The sequence below is a fragment of the Callionymus lyra genome, chromosome 12, assembly GCF_982586985.1.
Source record: "Callionymus lyra chromosome 12, fCalLyr1.hap1.1, whole genome shotgun sequence".
Taxonomy (NCBI): Eukaryota; Metazoa; Chordata; class Actinopteri; order Syngnathiformes; family Callionymidae; genus Callionymus; species Callionymus lyra.
Window position 1 is genome coordinate 9,069,432 of NC_141829.1, and position 19,697 is coordinate 9,089,128.

At 41.6% G+C, this 19,697-nt stretch overlaps 2 protein-coding genes across 5 annotated transcripts in view; one reads left to right on the forward strand and one right to left on the reverse strand.

Moving 5' to 3' along the window:
• Positions 1-4,589: 4,589 nt before the first annotated feature.
• On the forward strand, positions 4,590-12,335 carry LOC148068179 (uncharacterized). 3 transcript variants are annotated; one of them, XM_087804265.1, is made up of 10 exons: positions 4,590-5,668; positions 6,836-7,311; positions 7,381-7,437; positions 8,347-8,534; positions 9,680-9,802; positions 9,886-9,955; positions 10,458-10,636; positions 10,703-10,783; positions 11,953-12,028; positions 12,097-12,335. In XM_087804265.1, the coding sequence occupies exons 2-10, from the start codon at positions 6,873-6,875 to the stop codon at positions 12,231-12,233; spliced, it is 1,350 nt and encodes a 449-aa protein (XP_087660391.1). In that variant the 5' UTR covers positions 4,590-5,668; positions 6,836-6,872; the 3' UTR covers positions 12,234-12,335. The 3 variants fall into 3 exon arrangements, with proteins under 3 accessions (XP_087660391.1, XP_087660389.1, XP_087660390.1); XM_087804263.1 differs by having other exon boundaries at positions 10,458-10,783; XM_087804264.1 differs by having other exon boundaries at positions 4,590-7,311; positions 10,458-10,783.
• A 1-nt stretch (position 12,336) lies between these two features.
• The window catches only part of fer1l6 (fer-1 like family member 6), a 30,078-nt gene continuing 22,717 nt past the window's right edge, over positions 12,337-19,697 (reverse strand). The window contains exons 33-45 of one of the 2 annotated variants that reach the window (XM_087804261.1): positions 19,127-19,255; positions 18,926-19,057; positions 18,722-18,849; positions 17,997-18,167; positions 17,764-17,918; positions 16,853-16,995; positions 16,700-16,788; positions 16,543-16,641; positions 15,578-15,698; positions 15,382-15,502; positions 15,141-15,298; positions 13,829-13,929; positions 12,337-13,760 (exon numbers count right to left, since the gene is read on the reverse strand). In XM_087804261.1, the coding sequence (XP_087660387.1) occupies positions 13,580-13,760; positions 13,829-13,929; positions 15,141-15,298; positions 15,382-15,502; positions 15,578-15,698; positions 16,543-16,641; positions 16,700-16,788; positions 16,853-16,995; positions 17,764-17,918; positions 17,997-18,167; positions 18,722-18,849; positions 18,926-19,057; positions 19,127-19,255 (1,728 nt within the window). In that variant the 3' untranslated portion in view covers positions 12,337-13,579. The remainder of the gene's footprint in view (positions 13,761-13,828; positions 13,930-15,140; positions 15,299-15,381; positions 15,503-15,577; positions 15,699-16,542; positions 16,642-16,699; positions 16,789-16,852; positions 16,996-17,763; positions 17,919-17,996; positions 18,168-18,721; positions 18,850-18,925; positions 19,058-19,126; positions 19,256-19,697) is intronic. The other variant, XM_087804262.1, reaches the window with a different exon arrangement.

Sequence of the window (19,697 nt, forward strand, 5' to 3'; positions counted from 1 at the left end):
TCTCCTACAGAGAGTTCAGGATTCAAAGTCAAAAGGAGCCCGAGGTCTTCTTGATTCAATCTTCAGAAGACGTTATTTTCAAAGTGATGTTTTATTGACATCTGTAAGGTTTAGTGATCTGTCAATCACAGGTTATCGGGATTTATCTGAAGAAGAATTTCCGTGGATGGTGGTGTTGCCGTCAGAAGAGTCGTTCTCAGGTGAGTCTGAAGAGTCGTTCTCAGGTGAGTCAGAAGAGTCGTTCTCAGGTGAGTTTGAAGAGTCGTTCTCAGGTGAGTCTGATGAGTCGTTCTCAGGTGAGTCTGAAGAGTCGTTCTCATCAGTGTGTGTTTGTACAAAACTCTCTTTACATTGAAATATTGACATTAGAAAATTATCTTAAGCCCCGCCCGCTGAAAACACTTTCAAGAATGGAGGTTTGTCACCGCGTGTCATCAATCCTGGAAGTCTCCACCTCCAGGGAACTCGTTGTATAAACAAAGCGGGGCGTGATTACAGCTGGCTGGAGGAGGAGTGAAGACATTATTACGTCATAATGGACTCTCGTAACCGTAAAGTAATAAGTTGAAAACATGGTCACGATGAGGGACTTACTGCATCTTGGCGAGGAAGACTTTAACATTTGAAACATGAGAGTCAGGAGAGTTTGACAATAGTTGATCTTTAATCACTTGGAATAATATCTGAGAACGTCTTAAAAGACACAAAGAATCTATAAAATAACTTGTTTGTTTACAGAAATCGAAGTGACGTTAAGTGAGGCCGTGTCGGGATCTTCAGAGGAACCAGAGAAGAACTTTCAGCCGTCTTCACCGCGGGAGGAAGATGGACCTTCAGCTGCTCATATCCAGGAGGAAGATGGACCTTCAGCGGCTCATATCCAGGAGGAAGATGGACCTTCAGCTGCTCATATCCAGGAGGAAGATGGACCTTCAGCTGCTTATATCCAGGAGGAAGATGGACCTTCAGCTGCTCATATCCAGGAGGAAGATGGACCGTCAGCTGCTCATATCCAGGAGGAAGATGGACCTTCAGCTGCTCATATCCAGGAGGAAGATGGACCTTCAGCTGCTCATATCCAGGAGGAAGATGGACCGTCAGCTGCTCATATCCAGGAGGAAGATGGACCTTCAGCTGCTCATATCCAGGAGGAAGATGGACTTTCAGCTGCTCATATCCAGGAGGAAGATGGACCCTCAGCTGCTCATATCCAGGAGGAAGATGGACCTTCAGCTGCTCATATCCAGGAGGAAGATGGACCGTCAGCTGCTCATATCCAGGAGGAAGATGGACCTTCAGCTGCTCATATCCAGGAGGAAGATGGACCTTCAGCTGCTCATATCCAGGTGGAAGATGGACCTTCAGCTGCTCATATCCAGGAGGAAGGAGGACGACAAACACACCAACACGATGAACAGGAGTCACAGCAGACACGGTCGGTTTATTCTCGTCAGTTTCTACTATGGTTTGATACTCGTTTTTGAATCTTCACAGGTCGGAGGAGACGTCGGTGAAAGACAATGTAGATGAACCAGATGAGAGCCCGGGTGGAGCCGTGGAGAAGAGGAGGAGGAGGACAGAAACAGCAGAAGGATGGAAGACGAGGAGCAGAGATGAAGAACAGGAACCAAGAAGGTTCATCAAAGCAGCGTAAAACACGTGCAGAAAACTGAAGTTGTTGTTAATTCAGGACAGAAGTCGATCAGAAGATGAGAAACGGGATCAGAGGAACGAAGAAGACGACTGGAGGAGGAACTCGACCTCTGAGGAACCAGACGCCTGACACGACGGTTGAGAAGGAAACTTTTGTGAGTTAATACTTTCATCCTTGAGAGAAAAACACTCCAGGGTTCTTTGTGTTTCAGAAGGAGAAGGTGAGAGAAGAAGCAGAAGGAGACAGAAGCTTGGAAGAAGACGAGCAGGAAGAAAGAAGAATGGAAGAAGACGAGCAGGAAGACAGAAGAATGGAAGAAGACGAGCAGGAAGACAGAAGAATGGAAGAAGACGAGCAAGAGGACAGAAGAATAGAAGACGAGCAGGAAGACAGAAGAATAGAAGAAGACGAGCAGGAAGACAGAAGAATAGAAGAAGACGAGCAGGAAGACAGAAGGATAGAAGAAGACGAGCAGGAAGACAGAAGGATAGAAGACGAGCAGGAAGACAGAAGAATAGAAGAAGACGAGCAGGAAGACAGAAGAACAGAAGAAGACAAGCATGAAGACAGAAGAATAGAAGAAGACGAGCAGGAAGACAGAAGAATAAAAGAAGACGAGCAGGAAGACAGAAGGATAGAAGAAGACAAGCATGAAGACAGAAGAATAGAAAAAGACAAGCAGGAAGACAGAAGAATAGAAGAGAAAACAAAGGAGAAGATCCAAGGTTGAAGATGAGTCAAAGATTTTACATAATTTCGCCAATCATTTGATAAATTATTGTTAAATTAACTTGATTTTTTTAAGACAGTATATATATATATATATGTATATATATATACTTTTGTGTTTTTTGGAATATTTTCTCACACACTTCAATGCAAAATTGGGAAATAAATTTTGACTTAACAAAAATGTAAAGTAAATAAGTAATAGTTATATGTTAAGATATTTCTAGACCAGGGTCACAAAACGCTTTAACAATCAAAAGAATACACAATAAATGATGTGCTCAAAAGATCAAGACACATAAAACAAACACAAACAGAAAATCAGGGAAAAGCACAAATAAAAACGTCTTAAGATGTTTCTTGAAGGAGTCAGTAGATCATCAAACACAGAGATGGTTCCAAAGCTTAGGAGCAACAGTCTGGAAGGATTTCTCTCCTGTGTTCAGGAACCATCAGTAGATTCTGATCAACAGACCTCAGAGCCCGAGCTGGGGTGTAAGTCTGGATCAGATCACTGATGGAAGGTCTGACCATGAATAGATCTGAAAGTAAGAACCAGAATTTTAAAATTGATCCTGAAATAAACTGGCAGCCAGTGAAGATTTAAGGATCAGAGAAATGTGAGTTCTTCTACTAGAGCGGCTCAGAATTCTGGCTGCAGAGTTTTGTATGAACTGCTGTTACAATAGTCTAAACGAGAAGACACACTTTCTGCAGCTCTTTCAGTCTTTAAAAGAAGATGACGAACAAAAAATACTGTGTTAAGACGTTCCAAATACTTAAACTAGACGAGTCCGAGAAAATTGTTATTCAGACGTTTAATTATTTATGTTCCAGTACACAAAAATGAATTTTCTTTGTGACTCAACCTGGAGACACAATTTTTCAGTGAAAAATTCAAGGTTATTTCCACTAGAATTTTCAAAATGATTGGCCTGCGATATTAAATCCAATATTTTTAGATCACTTTAATATACTTTAACTATAAAACTAGATGTTACAGATGATGTTTGTTTTTCTATCTTCTAGGAAAGAAAGTGAAGAAGTCAGATGTGGAAACAAAGCAGGAAGTAAAGCATAAGAAGCTTCTTAAACCATCGACTGATCAGAGTCAAGTTTGTGACTCTGGTGGAAAAACAGATTCTTGTACCGGACGTGAACTGGTCCCATCAGAAGGTCCGGTCCAGTCAGAAGCAACGCTCAGAACCAGCAGGACTCCAGACGCCACAGAAGCCTCTTTGTCTCGTGGTTTCCTCTCCTCGTCCTGCTCGACTGTTACGAAGGAAGAGATGCTGACCCTGAACCCGGTGAGTGACGAGGTCCGGTTCTGGTCCTCGAGTCAGTCCAGGAAGAGTCTGCAGGAGGACCTGGACGAGAGGAACACGACTGGGACGGCGAGGGACGAGAAGGACGAGAGGAAAGAGCAGGAGGACGAGCAGAAGAAGCTGAGGGAGGAGAGGCTGAAGGCGATGCTGGAGGAAGAGAGAAGAAAACGAACGGAGGCCAGAAGGTGCCAGGCCCGGGCTTCGACTACAGATCCCATGATGCACTGCAGCTTCATATTAAACTTCAGATTGTCCCTCAGGCTGAAGAAGCAGGAGGAGGAGGAGGACGCGAGGAGGCGCGAGGAGACGGAGCAGGAGCGAACCAGACGTAAACGTGCAGAGAGGGAGCGAGAGAGGAGGAGGAGAGAAGAGAAGAAGCAGCAGATGGAGAAGATCCTGAGGACGAGAGAGGAGGAGGAGAGGAGGAGGAGAGGTGACCTTGTTTGACCTTCAGAACGTGGGTCAAGGATGAATGATTGTCAACTTCTTCAGCCGACTTGGAGCGTTCGTTCCTGGAGGAGGAGAGGATAGAAGCGACGGAAGAGAGGAGGAGAAAGAAGAGGAGGGAGGAGGAGGTGGAGGAGACCAGAAGGCAGGAGGAGCTGATCACCAGGTGTTTGTCAGAACAAGTTAAGAATCACATTTAGCGAAGGATTCAAATGATTTACTTTTTGACCTCCCTGCAGAGAGGGGGCGCTGTTACAGCAGCAGTTGGGTTTGAAACGTGGTCTCCGGATGGAGGTTGAAGGTCTGGACAGAACTCGGGAGATCTCCAGACCCTGGATCTACTCGTACTTCCATCAAGATCCTGACCATGAGCCCGGACTCAGGAAATCAACTGACAAGGAAATACTCGCATAAATAAATATCTACGAATATTTCACTTAAACATTTATGTCCTAAAAACACATGTTATTTAATTTATCTTAGTAATACTAGTACTTCTGTCAATGATATACTTACAGATGTGAAGAGAAGATTGGAGTAAACAATAAACAATAAACTATTTTAAAGGTTGTTTTTTTAAATACAATATGTTTGAGTTTTTATTGATGTCAATTTTTGTTTCATTTTTTTCTGAGATTTATGATTTGCTCAGTAACTATAAATACATTTATTAAGAACTCAACAAAAGATCTAAAAAAAACCAATGAAAAGTAGCAAAAGAAAAATCTATTTTATTTGAAATTCTCATTAGATTTTGTAAAACTGGTCAAATAATAAAGCAAATAATTACTAACCAAAGTACATTAACATAAATAAGTAATTAATTTTTATTTGTAAACTTTCGCAGTCGAGGGTCTAATTTATAAACACATACAAATATATTAATCCCTATCCTACCCCCCATCTTGGTATTTAATATTCACTCTTAAAGTTATACTGTTTTAAAGAGATGATTTTTTTTATACTCGTTTGTACTTCAAAATTAAAAAAAAATAATAATAATAATATTTGTCATTGGCCTTGTTAGTTATTGAGCGAAAACTATGTAATAGACACATGTAATAAATCATCTTAAACATTCTAAGAAGATTTAAGTTTCTTTTTAAATCATATTTATATGGCATATAGTGGAAATATTTATCTTATTTTATTTTAATTGAGTGTACTTTATGATTTTAAAAATATATATATATTTCATTGTAATTATTTCAAATTCAGGAGTTGTGTTTACGACACTGACCGTAAAAGTTTTTAAATTCTGAATTCATTCATATTTATCGAGTACGTAATTCGTGTCCTCCGCGCCGAAAGGTGGCAGCAGTGACCCCGCTCAGCTGTGAACGGCAACACGTGATTTAAAAACATCAAACGAAGAAGAACGGAACCAGACAGAAGAAGCTGGTGTTTGTCAATAAAGGAAAGAAAAACGAATCGTTTCTTTATCGACCAGCGTTTTGTCTTCCATTCCATCTTCTCCACGCTTTGGTTTCATCAGGACGTCACAGTATCGCAGGTAATAAACACTCGTAATAACAGAGGAACGACATCGAGGCGCCATGTTTACTGTTGTTACTCTGTTGTTATTCTGTATTTACCTTTGTTTTTACTCCTCAAATCCTGTTTGGAAATATAATATATATGTCTTCAGAACAATATCGTGTGTTTGTATGTGTTTGTGAAGCCTCGTGTATGTTTAAAAGATCCGTTTATTTATTTTAGTTTACTTCTATTTATATTCATTTACATCAGTTTTATCAACACTTGTAAATAACAGTAAATCACAATGAGCGACAGTGTGAAGGAATACTGGTTAATACCAATGATATACAATATGTAAAGTATCTTCCTTTGACGAATATTAATACAGTTATTGTAAAAATGAACTACTTTCTGATAAACTTCTGTAAGACTGTCATAACTTGCTTAATATGTGTTTAAAAAAGGTTGTTACCATCGGACTGCTTGCTTAACAAAGAAACAGAAAAAATAGGTTTAATTATGTTATAATGATTTTGAATCAATTTATTAACGTTAAATTTCAATATTTCTCTTTCAAAGTATGCATAGAAAAAGCTAATAAATTCCCCTGATTGAACCAACACGCGACAAGTTGTTTAAATATACAGTAATGAAAACATTAATTGCAGTTTCTGTGTATTTTTAATTGATTAAATACATGTAGTTATTGTTGGAAGTGATTGAAAATGTCACTAAACATGGCCGGCTGGACTCGACCAGGTCATTGACGGGTCCCAAAAAAATCAATCAATCAATTTAAAATAATTTTGCAGATTTTATAAACTTTTTTAGACACGGTATGTAAAATAATACACATTTTGTAAATTGAAAAATAAAAAAAATGTTGCTCTTATTTGTAAATTCTCATATAATTTAACTTTTTTCTCTTTTTACATTTGTCTCCCGCTCTCCCTCTAGGGTAGGTTGGCCACACCAGTCTGGTTTTGCTCAAGGTTTCTGCCTGTTAGAAGTTTTTCTTTAACACTGTCGCTCATTGTGATTTGCTGTAACCATTTTTTTCCTCTTCTCTCATAAAGGGTTATTTAAATGTTGTCCAGTAAACTTAATGACACTTTAAATAAATTGTAATTGAATAAAAATGAAATACTTCAAACTTTATCAATTTACGTTCGTGACATTTTACCTTAAATTATGTTTTCAGGTCAACTTTCGAATCGGCTGCTTCGGGGTCAGTAGCCATGGACGTCAGCATTGCCGTGTCGCTGATCCGGGGTCAGATGGGGACGGTGGTGGAGCGGGCGGTCAACGGCGCCGTGGAGACCGTGCTGGCGGAGATGCTGAAGGTCGTGGGGGTCAAGTTCGAGGAGCTGAAGTCCCAGGTGGCTCTGATGAAGAGGGACGTGGTCACGCTGCAGCGAGAGAAGGCCCTGAAGGAGAAGGAGACGGAGAACGTCCGAGCCAAGCTGCGCTACACGGAGCTGAAGCTCAAGTACTACAGACAGGGGGTGGAGGAGGAGCTGCAGCAGAGGGCCTCGTCCGCCAGCCTGGTCCGGGTCCAGCAGCCTCTGTTCCCTCTGGTGCACATGGACGGAGCCATGATGTCGTCGACTGATGCGTCGCCTTCGTGTTCCACTCAGAGCACGACTGCTGAGGAACTCGCATCGAGAAACAACCAAGGTAACAACATCGTTAGGTCAACTTAGATCTGCTCTTTTGAACAGCTTTGACTCGTTTTTGTTTTCCCAGGATGCATCTCTCCGGTGATCAGACATGCAGTCCAAGACTCAGCTGACCTTCAGACAGGTACTGCAGTTTTCATATGTAAGACACACAGTTCTGCTGTGTGACTGACGGCCTGAATCCTCAAGGGTTTACACTAAAATACCTTGTAATCTAGCAGAGTAGTACCACAAAGCCTCACAGATTATTACTAATAAAAGGCTTGGAGAATATTACTAGGATGCTCCGCGGTTTAGCCGAGTAATACTATCGCTCTACGTATAATTACTACAAAGCCTCGAGGTGCATCAGAGTAATACTACGAAGCCTCGCAGAATATTAATACGATTACTTGCTATACAGCAGAGTAATACTACAATGCCTCATGGGTTATTGCTACAAAGCCTCGAGGTGCAGCGGAGTAATACTACGAATATATGCAGATTATTACTATTAAGGCTAACAGGTTGTTACTACAAAGCCCTGCGGATTATTACTAAATTGCCTCAGTGATTATTACTACAAGGCCTGGTATTGTGGAGGAGTAGTACTATGAATCCATGCAGATTTTACTACTAAGCCTCACAGATTATTACTACGATGCCTCGCTGAGCAGCAGAGTAATACTACGAAGCCTTGCGGATTATTACTATTAGGGCTAACGGGTTATTACTGAAAAGCCCTGCAGATTTTTACTACAATGCCTCGTGGTGCAGCAGAGTAGTACTAAGAATCCATGCAGATTATTACTACAAAGCCTCCAGGTGAGGTGGAGTAATACTAAGAATCCATGCAGATTATTACTACTAAGCCTCACAGAACGCGAGAAGAAGAAAAATAGGAGAATAAAGCACATTTACTTACACAAACGTATCTACATACATAAGAACCTTCAACAAGATAATATATATAAAAAAACATACTTGGTTTTGTTGCCTTTTTGTGTCGTCAGTGAAAGTTCTCGATGAGGCTGAACTTCCCGTGTGTCTGCAGATCTCTTGTGCTCCACAAAACCCGTGGTACTGAGCAGAGACGTGGAGCAGGAGGTCGACTGTCAGTGGACCCTCACGGAGCAGCCGCACCCAGACCACATGGTGGACAAGCCTCCTCCCTCGGCCCAGAACCTGCAGCCCTCGTCTGATGATCCGTCTCTGGCTGAGAGCTCTCAGACCTTCTCGCAGGTGAGCGCCATCTGCTGGTGGTCGTGCTGCTCGGCGTGGACGAACCGTGTGTGTTGATGCGTGTTGATGTGTGTTGATGTGTGTTGAAGTGTGGTGATGTGTGGTGATGCGTGTTGATGCGTGTTGATGCGTGTTGATGTGTGTTGATCTGTGTAGATGTGTGTTGATCTGTGTTGATGTGTGTTGATGTGTGTTGATCTGTGTAGATGTGTGTTGATGTGTGTTGATGTGTGTTGATGTGTGTTGATCTGTGTCGATGTGTGTCGATGTGTGTCGATGTGTGTCGATGTGTGTTGATGATGTGTGTTGATGTGTGTTGATGAGTGTTTATGATGTGTGTTGATGTGCGTTGATGTGTGTTGATGTGTGTTGATGTGTGTTGATGTGTGTTGATCTGTGTAGATGTGTGTTGATGTGTGTTGATGTGTGTTGATGATGTGTGTTGATGTGTGTTGATGAGTGTTTATGATGTGTGTTGATGTGTGTTGATGTGTTTTGACGTGTGTTGATGATGTGTGTTGATGTGTGTTGATGAGTGTTTATGATGTGTGTTGATGTGTGTTGATGTGTGTTGATGAGTGTTTATGATGTGTGTTGATGTGTGTTGATGATGTGTGTTGATGTGTGTTGATGTGTGTTGATGAGTGTTTATGATGTGTGTTGATGTGTGTTGATGAGTGTTTATGATGTGTGTTGATGTGTGTAGATGTGTGTTGATGTGTGTTGATGTGTGTTGATCTGTGTAGATGTGTGTTGATGTGTGTTGATGTGTGTTGATGATGTGTGTTGATGTGTGTTGATGATGTGTGTTGATGTGTGTTGATGTGTGTTGATGTGTGATGATGTGTGTTGATGTGTGTTGATGAGTGTTGATGATGTGTGATGATGTGTGTTGATGTGTGTTGATGTGTGTTGATGTGTGTTGATGTGTGTTGATGAGTGTTGATGATGTGTGTTGATGTGTGTTGATGTGTGTTGATGATGTGTGTTGATGATGTGTGTTGATGTGTGTTGATGCGTGTTGATGCGTGTTGATGCGTGTTGACGTGTGTTGACGTGTGTTGACGTGTGTTGATGTGTGTTGATGTGTGTTGATGATGTGTGTTGATGTGTGTTGATGTGTGTTGATGTGTGTTGATGTTCAGGTGAAGCAGGAGGAGGAGGACCACGTCATCTGCATCAAGGAGGAGCCCGGGGAGGAGCAGGAGGTCATGACCTCGGTGCTCCTGGACTGTCAGCTCAGACAGGGTCACATGACCGACCCCGAGGTCAGTTGCGACGCACAGTCGAGTCAATGGTCGTGTGATTGACAGCCGAAGAATTATCTTTTAATTTTTTAATTTCCCCCCAGAATCAAATGTCGGTCACTGGCTGGTCCGGCCTTCAAGGAGGTCAAAGGAATCGAACCTTCAACATAGCAGGTCAGAGTTCAGCTGAGTGGATTAACTGGGGATGTGTATCGGCAAGAATCTGGTGATACATAATGTATCACGATACAATATGTAGCCAATATGTACCATATATTGTGATACTGTAGTAACAAGGATATATGTGTAGTATTGTTGAGTACTTGACTCTGGTGTGGATGTATTTACCGACCACATGACTCTTGACGAAGTCGTAACTGATTACAATTGTTCCTGGAGTCGTCCTGTATCCTCTGGTCCTCAGTTATCGGCCGGGATCTCGCTCGGAATTTTATTGTTCCTTTACCTGCGGGGGACGTAACGACTGCTGCCATCTAGTGGCCGAAAGTTTAAGTGCAACACAAAAATGAACAAACACTGTGAATTAATTGAGTTAAAAATTGAGTTATTTTAATTTAAACACACAAAAATATTACAATATTTATGTGAATCAATATTTTCTAACCGCCCTAGAATCAAAGCTCGAGTTTAACTTTAAATGACCCTTGTTCCTCAGACTCGTCCCCCATCTTCCCCCCCGGACCCTCGTCCTCCCGACAAATGGTGCGTTCGTGGCCCAAAGACCTGAGTCTGTACGAGGAGTACAAGATGCGCAGGAACGAGCTGCGCCGCAGGAACCTGAACCGGCGGCGCGAGCTGGAGAAGACGCTGCCGCAGCCGCTGCTGGCCGACATGGTCTGTGCGGCTGTTCGCCTCAACACGCTGCAGGAAGTGACCTCGGCTGACGTGTCTGTGTTGCAGCAGCGAGACCGCAGAGAGAAGACCCGACTCAGGGTCGCCCGCTGGAGGGCAAAGAGGAAACTGCAGGCCTGTCTCGACCAGGTCAGTTCGTTTGACTTTGTAAGGGGTTTATAAGAGTTCTTGTTAAGAGGTCACATGACCATGTGCATCCAAAAATTCCAACAAAATTGGTCGACTTTATTCATTGTTTTCTTCTATTTCTATATATTTATTTTCTACTTTTATTGCATTTCTCACACTAGTATAGAGGAACACACTAGAGAAACTGTCAGAATTAATATTCTTAGCTAAGCGTAGACTTCAGTTAGTTATTATTGATTTTAATGTAGTTGTATTAAGTTATTTTAGTCCCAGATAAATAATATCCTAAAAATCTGTCGTCAAGTGAAGTCTGTTTTATTTTCCGTTATATTCCAGCATTTTAGATTAATAATAATATATTTTTAAATGTAATATCATACTACTACCACGATGGCTTTTACCACTACAGTACTAATACTAATGTTACTAATGCAACTTATATTATTTCTCCTACTACCTTTCCTACTTCAACTTATATTACCACTAGTACAACTACTTTTCCTGTTACTATTACTTTTTTGGGGAAATAAGTACAACTTTTTCTCAATAAATAACTTTCCAAAGACTGACTGGATTTTTAACTACAACACTACTTACTTTTGTTGTACAAATAAAACTGAAGTATTCATTAGTTTTTATGTTAATTTAATTTTTAAAAATGGTATTAGTCCTAAATTAAATGGAATTAAATGGTCAAAGTTCATCTTTTCTAGAGTATTTATTTGATTTTTGTATTTCAGCATTTTACGTCAATATTTTTGACAAGTTCTATTTATTTCTTTAATTTAATCATTTTCTTCCAATTAGATCTTGTTTTACAAAGAATTTCTGTATTTTTAAAAATAATTTTAAATGCATTTTTCTTGCTTTTAAATTGTTACAATAAAATTAAAGTATTTAACAAATTGCCCCCTTAAAATACATGTATGTTTAATTTATAGGTTCACTATTGTGAAACCCATGTATATATATTTAACATAAAGCTCGTTAATTACTCGACGAGTCTGTATTTAATTCATGAGCCGAACAAACCTGGGATTGTTTACATGCTGTCGTGTAAATAATAGATCGGGACGCAGACGCTTGTCGACCTCGTTGATAAGAAGACTTGGTTAAACACAGGATCAATTACCGAACAAGATTCAATGTCTCCGTTCATCTGGTTTCAGGCTCAAGGTGGCGCTGCAGCTCTTTCTCAGACGGGCTTCAGCATCAGCGCTCAGCAGCAGATGAACGTGTCGTGTGGTGAGAACGACATTACAGCTCGATCTGGTTAATAATGAAGTTAATCATTTGATATTTTTCTGCCTCAGCGTCCACGTCCTCCGCACCCCTCGCCTTCATCAGCGCCTCGACTTCACAGCAGCGAGGCCTGAACCTGCCGCACGTCAATCAACTCATGTCGTCGTTCCAACAGAACTCTTTCCCGAACACGGACGTCTTGCAGTGACATTGTTATATTTATATATATATTTAATATTGAATTCACACGACAAAACACAAACTTTTAAATGTCTTAACAATGTTTTTGACACACAACAGTGAGGTGGATACAGGTTGTTCACAGAAGGAGACAGTGTCACAATGTGTGTGTGTGTGTGTGTGTGTATCACAAGGACTTGTCCGATAATTGTTATTAGAGTCTTCACTCAATAAAAAAGATAATTCATTGCAATTCTCTCTCGCCTGGAATCTATCCCTTGTGTTGTCTCAGGGTCAAAGGTCAATCACCTCCCTTGGCTTCCATAAATACACATGCAGTGGTGGAGGTCGTTCACCTTGACCCAGGGACGACACAAGGGATACCACAAACACATTTGTTTTCAGGCCTCCGGGTCACCTCGACCCCGAGATGACCCGACAGAACTTAAACATTGACCTTGAAGCTCAAAGATGTCGCTTTTTACTGTAAATAATGATTGAATAAAAGCTAATAAAACAATCAAATTGTTGGGTTTAATGAACAGGAAGTGCCAGTGTTGGGGAGGAAGGACTGATTTATATCTAGGGCTGCTTTAAAGTAATTAAAAAAATAAATTCTACAAAATATAATTTATCCAGTTAAATGTTACGTTCTCTAACTCCTGCGTTACATGTACAAATGTAGTGACCATTTTTAACGTGATTAAACTAACAACATTTAATTGAACTTGAAAACTCCTCAACAACCCTCTCAGTAGAACAGCTCCCAGGATGCTTTGCCGCCCAGCCGACTAATCACAGCCGTCGATCAGATTTAACAACGGCTATTGTAGCGACCATTCAGCCATCACTCAAAAGAGCGGCGTGCAGAAAGGCATCATGGGAGACAGGTCACAGTTTTGTCGGCACCTTAAGTAAGGCGGACGTTGTTACTACTTCCTCCCACTAGGTTCTTGTTTTAGTTTATCTGCGAATAAATCACATGTTTGTAAGAGTGTCAAGAAAAACAAAGTTTTCTATTCCTGGCGACGCTCCTGTTGTTATTATTACTTTAAAATGAACAAATATGTAGTCGCAGTTGAACTACGGTGGCCTCAACAGACCAATTTCTCACAATAACCACTTGATATTAAATAAACTAAAATAACTTAAATAACATTTTTTTAGCTGTAATTTTGAAATGTTTATTGGTTAAGAGCGCCACCTACTGGGCTGCGAAACTGAAGGCAGTGATTCTCTCACAATATGAGTTTAATGAAACATGTTTTGGAGTCAAAGTTCACTGTAGCTCAGAACACACACCTTCCTGACCCTGGAGGTCGTGTGTGTGTGTGTATGTGTGTGTGTGTCTGTGTGTGTGTGTGTGTGTGTGTGTCACCCACTGACCATCTTCTGCGAGATGGCGCCGGGCAGCGTGTAGAAGAGCAGCGCCAGGAAGAGGGCGGTGACGAGGAGGACGATGCCGATGATGATGTACTTCTTGTAGTTCTTCCAGATCAGGTTCAGGAAGCACTTGAAGGGGTTGGTGAACCAGGAGAAGGAGGTGTCGGGGCGACTGCAGGGGGGGTCACAGGTCAACACAAACACACACACACAGACACACACGAGTGGATCTGGACTCACTTCGGTGCAGGGAGCGGCTCTGGTTCCTTCCTTGCTCGTCCCACCGGTTGCTTCTCCGCCTCGTCGGCCGTCACCAGATGAAACTCTGCCTCCACTTTACCCTGAACACACGCTCACCGTCAGTGACCAGCGCAGACACAGGGGGCGCTCTTTTAACTAGAACACATCTAGTTTCAATTTAAAGAAAGCAAAACCAAAAAAAATCGAATTTTATTTATTTTCTTTTTCCTTCTTTTTATTCTGAACCATCATCCACATGAAACATTCCAGTGTTTACAACTATGGTAATAAACGTTTTCTTTTTCTTAACGAGTTAAACTAATATAAATTAAATAAATAATTAGTTGGAAGAAAAATAGGATAGAAAATGGAGTAAAAAGTGACATTTTATAACTTATATAACTTATATAAACAAATAAAGTAAATAAATGTATCTCTTTTGAACAATGAGTTTAAAATAAAATGTGTTTTAAGGGAAGAAAAATAAAATAAGAGACATTTAAGTGGCGTTAAAAATGTATATGATGTTTATGGATTTTGTCCTTTTTAAAACTGTATTGCTTTGTGTGTTTATATTTGTTGTGTGGATTTGTGTATGTGCTTGTGTGTGTGTGTGTAGGTGTTTTCATGTGTGTGTAGGTGTGTGCATGTGCGTGTTCATGATGTGTGTGTAGGTGTGTGCATGTGCGTGTTCATGATGTGTGTGTAGGTGTTTTCATGCGTGTATGCTTGTGTGTGTGTGTTGGTGTGTGTGTTCTTGTTTGTTTGCTTCCATGTGTGTGTATGTGTGTGCTTATGTGTGTGCTTGTGTGCATATGTGTGTGTGCTTATGTGTATATGTGTGCGTGTGTGTTCATGTGTGTACGTGTGTATATGTGTGCAGTGTGTGTAAATGTGTGTATGTGTGTGCATGTGTGTGTAAATGTGTGTATGTGTGTGTGTGTGTGTGTGTGTGTGTGTGTGTGTGCATGTGTGTATGTATGTGCATGTGTGTGCATGTGTGTGCATGTGTGTGCATGTGTGCATGTGTGTACATGTGTGAGTCTGAGTTTGTGTGTACGTGTGTGCGTGTGCGTGTGTGTGTTTGTGTGTGTGTGTATGTGTATGTGTATGTATGTGCATATGTGTGCATGTGTGCATGTGTGTACATGTGTGAGTCTGAGTGTGTGTGTACGTGTGTGCGTGCGTGTGTGTGTGTGTGTTTGTGTGTGTGTGTACGTGCATGCATGTGTGTGCATGTGTGAGTCTGAGTGTGTGTGAACGTGTGCGTGTGCGTGTGCGTGTGCGTGTGTGTGTATGTGTGTGTGATCACCGTCAGCTCTCCTGACTTGGCGAAGGGCCACCATCCTCTCGCTCTCTTCTGTTGGAAGATGGAGATTCTCTCCGTGCCGTCAGTGAACATGTCGAGGTTACAGATCTTCACCGTCTTCGCTCCTCGCGGTAAGTTGTGAAGGTCGAGCTCCAGCGTGCCTGCATGTGAACACACACACACACACACACACACACACAGTCAAACACAACTACACACTCACACACGAGGAGGCGTCACAAACCCAGGAAGTCGTCGGAGGACAGAGTGTCGTAGTCCCAGACCTGCAGCATCAGGACCGCCGGCATCTTCTGCTCCGTCTTGTCCAGACAGAAGATGCTCTCCCTCTTGGTGACCACGACCACCTGAGTGGACACACACACACACACCGTTAACAGAGACTGGACACAGTCGCGTGTCTGCATCAGTCAGAGCTGGACCTTCTCAGCAGGAAGGTAGAAGAAGGGGAAGACGAAGCGCCAGTTGAAATTGCCTTCTCCGGTCAGAGAGTTGTGGTGCACGTCCGTCTCCTGCCGGTCGCCCTCCATACCTTTTAACCACCTGTGAGGGTCAGAGGGTCAACATTATGAGGTGAGATATTCTGAAGTACATTCACGTCCAAAACTAAAAAGGTAAATCAATTATTACAAATTAGAAAGTCAAAAGAAAACACTATAAAATCAACTGCAAATTAAGTTACTGTATTTTCCGCACTATAAGGCGCACCTTAAAGCCTTAACATTTCTCAAAAAACAAGAGTGCGCCTTATATATGAACATTACCTGGTGGGTGACTTGTTTACAAACACTTTATGACTCTGCGCCAACTGAGCCGACACGCCTTGGGCGGCACTACGTCATTGCGTCATCACGGGGTGGGATTAACGACGCACTTTACATCATGGTGGACGGCTATGGAGTAAGATTACTGCCACCATTTTTTTAGTGAGTGTGTCTTGGTTGTTGTACACTCAAAATCACTCTGCTGCGCGCTCAACCAGTCATACACGTGCGTCGAACATGTCATACACATGCGCTCTAGCTGTCATACATGTGCTCAACTTCTCTGCTGCGCACTCAACACCGAAGCCTTTTAAACATCATTTGAACATCGTTACCATGGGAGTGAACGGAGTTGTCAGAACGCTTAATTAAGTTTGACTTTATCTGACTGTTTAGTTGAAGTTCCCTTTAGCACAGCTTTATCTAGTGGATGCATAACACAACCAAGTCAAACGTTTGACTGTATATTTTATTCTATGCGCCTTATAATCCGGTACAAACTATTTATGAAAACACTTCTAAAATAGGCCGTTCATCGAAGGTGCGCCTTATAATCCGGTGCGCCTAATAGTGCGGAAAATACAGTACTCCTTCTACTCAGATTCAGGTTCAGGTGGACTGACCCTTTGACGTAGATGTCGCTGTAGGGCTGGTTGGTCAGGACGCTGGTGTCCTCCAGGATCACGTCCTCCGTGTTCCAGATGATGATCCGGAGCTCGTAGCTGCACACATATGACATCATCAAGCCGCGCCTACTCCCTTGGTCCGAGGAAAACGTACCCTTTTGGTTTCCTCGGGGAGATGTCTGCCGCGGGTCCAGGATGAGGCAGGTCCATCGGAAACATCTCCACCCACATCTGGACTTGACCCTGGAGACAAACCCTGCGGTGAGAACACGTTGTAGTCTCGGTCGTTCGGGCGGCCGGTTTTCACCTGGTCCATCCCGGGACGCGACTTGTTGAAAAGGGTTCTGGTCTCGATGTGTTCCGGCACCAGTTTGCAGCCCACCACAGGGATCTCGGACCAGCGGTGGAGGACCTTCAGAGACAGCTGCTCGAAGGACTCCACGGGCTCGTCTGGACGGAGACGAGAGCTGTTACATTATGACCGTCTGGACAAAGAAGGTCCTGCTGTAAAACTAATGATATCGATATTTTAACTAATGGTGTGATACGATACCATGGTATGATGATACAGGGGCAACAATACATATATTGTGATACTGTAGTAACAAGTATATATTTGTAGTATTGTCCAGTACTTGACTCTGGTGTAGTAGTATTTACAGACCACATGACTCTTGACGAAGTCGTAACTGCTTTCATTTGTTTTCAAACCAAGAATATGTCCAAACATCAGCTTTAAAAGAAACTGAAAGTCGACTGCATCCTCTCGTCCTCAGTCGTCCCCAGGATTTCATTGTTAATTTAGCTGCCGAAGTCCTAATGACTGCTGCCATCTAGCGGCAAGAAGTTTAATTGCAACATAAAAGTGAATATGACATATTTGCATGTAAATGATTAGTAAAAAAAATATGTTTTTTAACCAAAATATGTCCAAACATAAGTTTTTAAAGCTGATGTCTGTATCCTCTCATCCTCAGTCATCGTCGGGATCTTGCGGGACTTCATTGTTGCTCTAGCTGTGCTGGACTAAATAACTGCTGCCATCTAGTGGCCAGAAGAATAATTACAACACAAAAATGAACAAATTCTGTTAATAGCTTATATCCATCCATCCATCCATCCATCCATCCATCCATCCATCCATCCATCCATCCATCCATCCGTCTTGGTCCTAAATCAAACTAACATCTCATGTTCGGCTGCACTGACTGGTCTCACCTTCATTCATGAAGAGCGTCTTCCCCGTGAAGATCTTGTCGGCCACAGTGATGCGACCCGAGCTGAACTCCGGAGGCTCCAGGTTGTTGTCCCTGCAGAGTTTGACCAGCAGCTCCGACGGCTTCAGACAGTCCCTCCAGGCGTTGTAGCCCTCGCTGAGAGCAGGAGCAGCAGACTTGAAGAAGCTACTTCTAACTTCTAACAATGGACGGAGAACTTCCAGGAGAACTCACAGGCTGTACTCTGTAGGGAGTCCACACGTGGCTCTGTGGCGGCTGTAGAAGCGATTCTCAAGGTCGATCCGAGTCTCTCCGATGAGGTCGTCGCCTCCGACCAGATCGAAGTCGTAGACCAGGAACGTCAGCAGAGACTCTTTGGGGAACGTCACTTGCATCTCGAAAGACCTGAAATATTTGTATTATTATATTAAAAATATTTTAATTATTGCATTTTTCTTTGGAATAATTTAATTAAATCATTTGTTTAATTAAATGTTAAATATGTTTATTTTTAAATAATTCAATTTAAAAAATGAAATCTTTAAAATGGATATTTTTTCATTACAATAATTCAAATATTATAATAATTCTAAATTTGAAAGCATTTAAAATTTAATATAAAAAAAAATCCTCCATGATGAAGCTTCTTCATACGTCACATGATCATCTGTGCGTCACATGATTGGCTGGAAGTACCATCAAGTAGCTCTTAATCGATTGGTATTATCTTGGTATTCAACATTTTCACATCACAAATTAAAAAATATTGAATTAAAAAAATGTATTTTCTAATTATTTGAATTATAATTAAAATGATATGTGTACAAAAAATCCATTAATCTTGAAAATATTCGATTTTTTATGTAAAAAAACAAACAAAAAAACTTTAAATTTACAAAAAATTAAATGCAAAGACATTTCAATTAAAAAGTGTTAAATTCAACACTTCCTGGTGTTACCTTCCAAAAACGGGGTTGAGCTGCTTGGGGATGTAGTTGTCTCTGTCTTTGATCTCGTTCTTGCCGACTCGGATCACGATATACGGGTCGGCTTTCCCGTCCGGGTCGGCGGGGTGAAGGTTGGTGGCCTGAGATGTTATATTTGTGATGAAACCGTGAAGAGTCGTTGAAGATATATCAGCAGCCGTCGGTGGAGCCACTCACCGAGACGATGTAGATTCTGAGCAGGACCTGCACCGGCGTGTTGTTGGGGATCCCCCTGCTGACCCTGTAGCTGCCGGCGACCCGGTCGGCCCACTTACGCTCATCGCTCAGTTTGTAGAGACAGAAGCGACCCTGAAATATCATCAAAGTGAACTTAAATATATTATCTTGTCTACGATCTATCAGGACAGACACACTGACCTTAAACTTCCCGACGAACCTCTCGGCCCCGCCCTGGTCCCGGTTGTTGGCTCGGCCCCTGAAGAGCTCGTAGGTGCTGACCCAGTCGTCGAAGGGAGAGAACTCAGACTCCAGCTCTTTGTTGTACAGCTGAGGAGACAGAAGTCATGACCAAGATGCCTTAACACGTTTTTTCTATAAGCTGAGAATAGCTTTAAATGGAATGGAGAAATAAAAAATGGTTGAAAAATCAATATTGCAATAAAAAATGTAATTTTTTTTAGTTTACGTAGAAAAATGAGCAGCGACACATCAAATAAATAAATGTATAACATTTCTGAATGACAGTAGGAGTTTTTGTTTTTTGTTAAAATATTGGATGCAAAATCGGATTGGATTATATCTTTAAAAAAAAAAAGTCAAATAAAAAGTTTCGATGCGTTTTGCCTTAAAGAAAAAAAGGACAAAATATATATTTTTAAATTAGTGTTGTATCGTCCTCCTGTACTTGTGTACTAGTTTACATTGTTTTTATTTTGCATTCGTTAATTTGTTATTTTTGTTATTGTAATTATTTAATCATAATTATGAT

What these genes read in the sequence shown, in the direction of transcription:
- LOC148068179 (XM_087804264.1), top strand. Translation starts at nt 6,873, where the DNA reads ATGGACGTCAGCATTGCCGTGTCGCTGATCCGGGGTCAGATGGGGACG. An exon ending in CTCAGCTGACCTTCAGACAG is followed by an intron (nt 7,438 to 8,346) that starts GTACTGCAGTTT and finishes GTGTGTCTGCAG; the next exon opens with ATCTCTTGTGCTCCACAAAA. An exon ending in TCGAACCTTCAACATAGCAG is followed by an intron (nt 9,956 to 10,457) that starts GTCAGAGTTCAG and finishes CTTGTTCCTCAG; the next exon opens with ACTCGTCCCCCATCTTCCCC.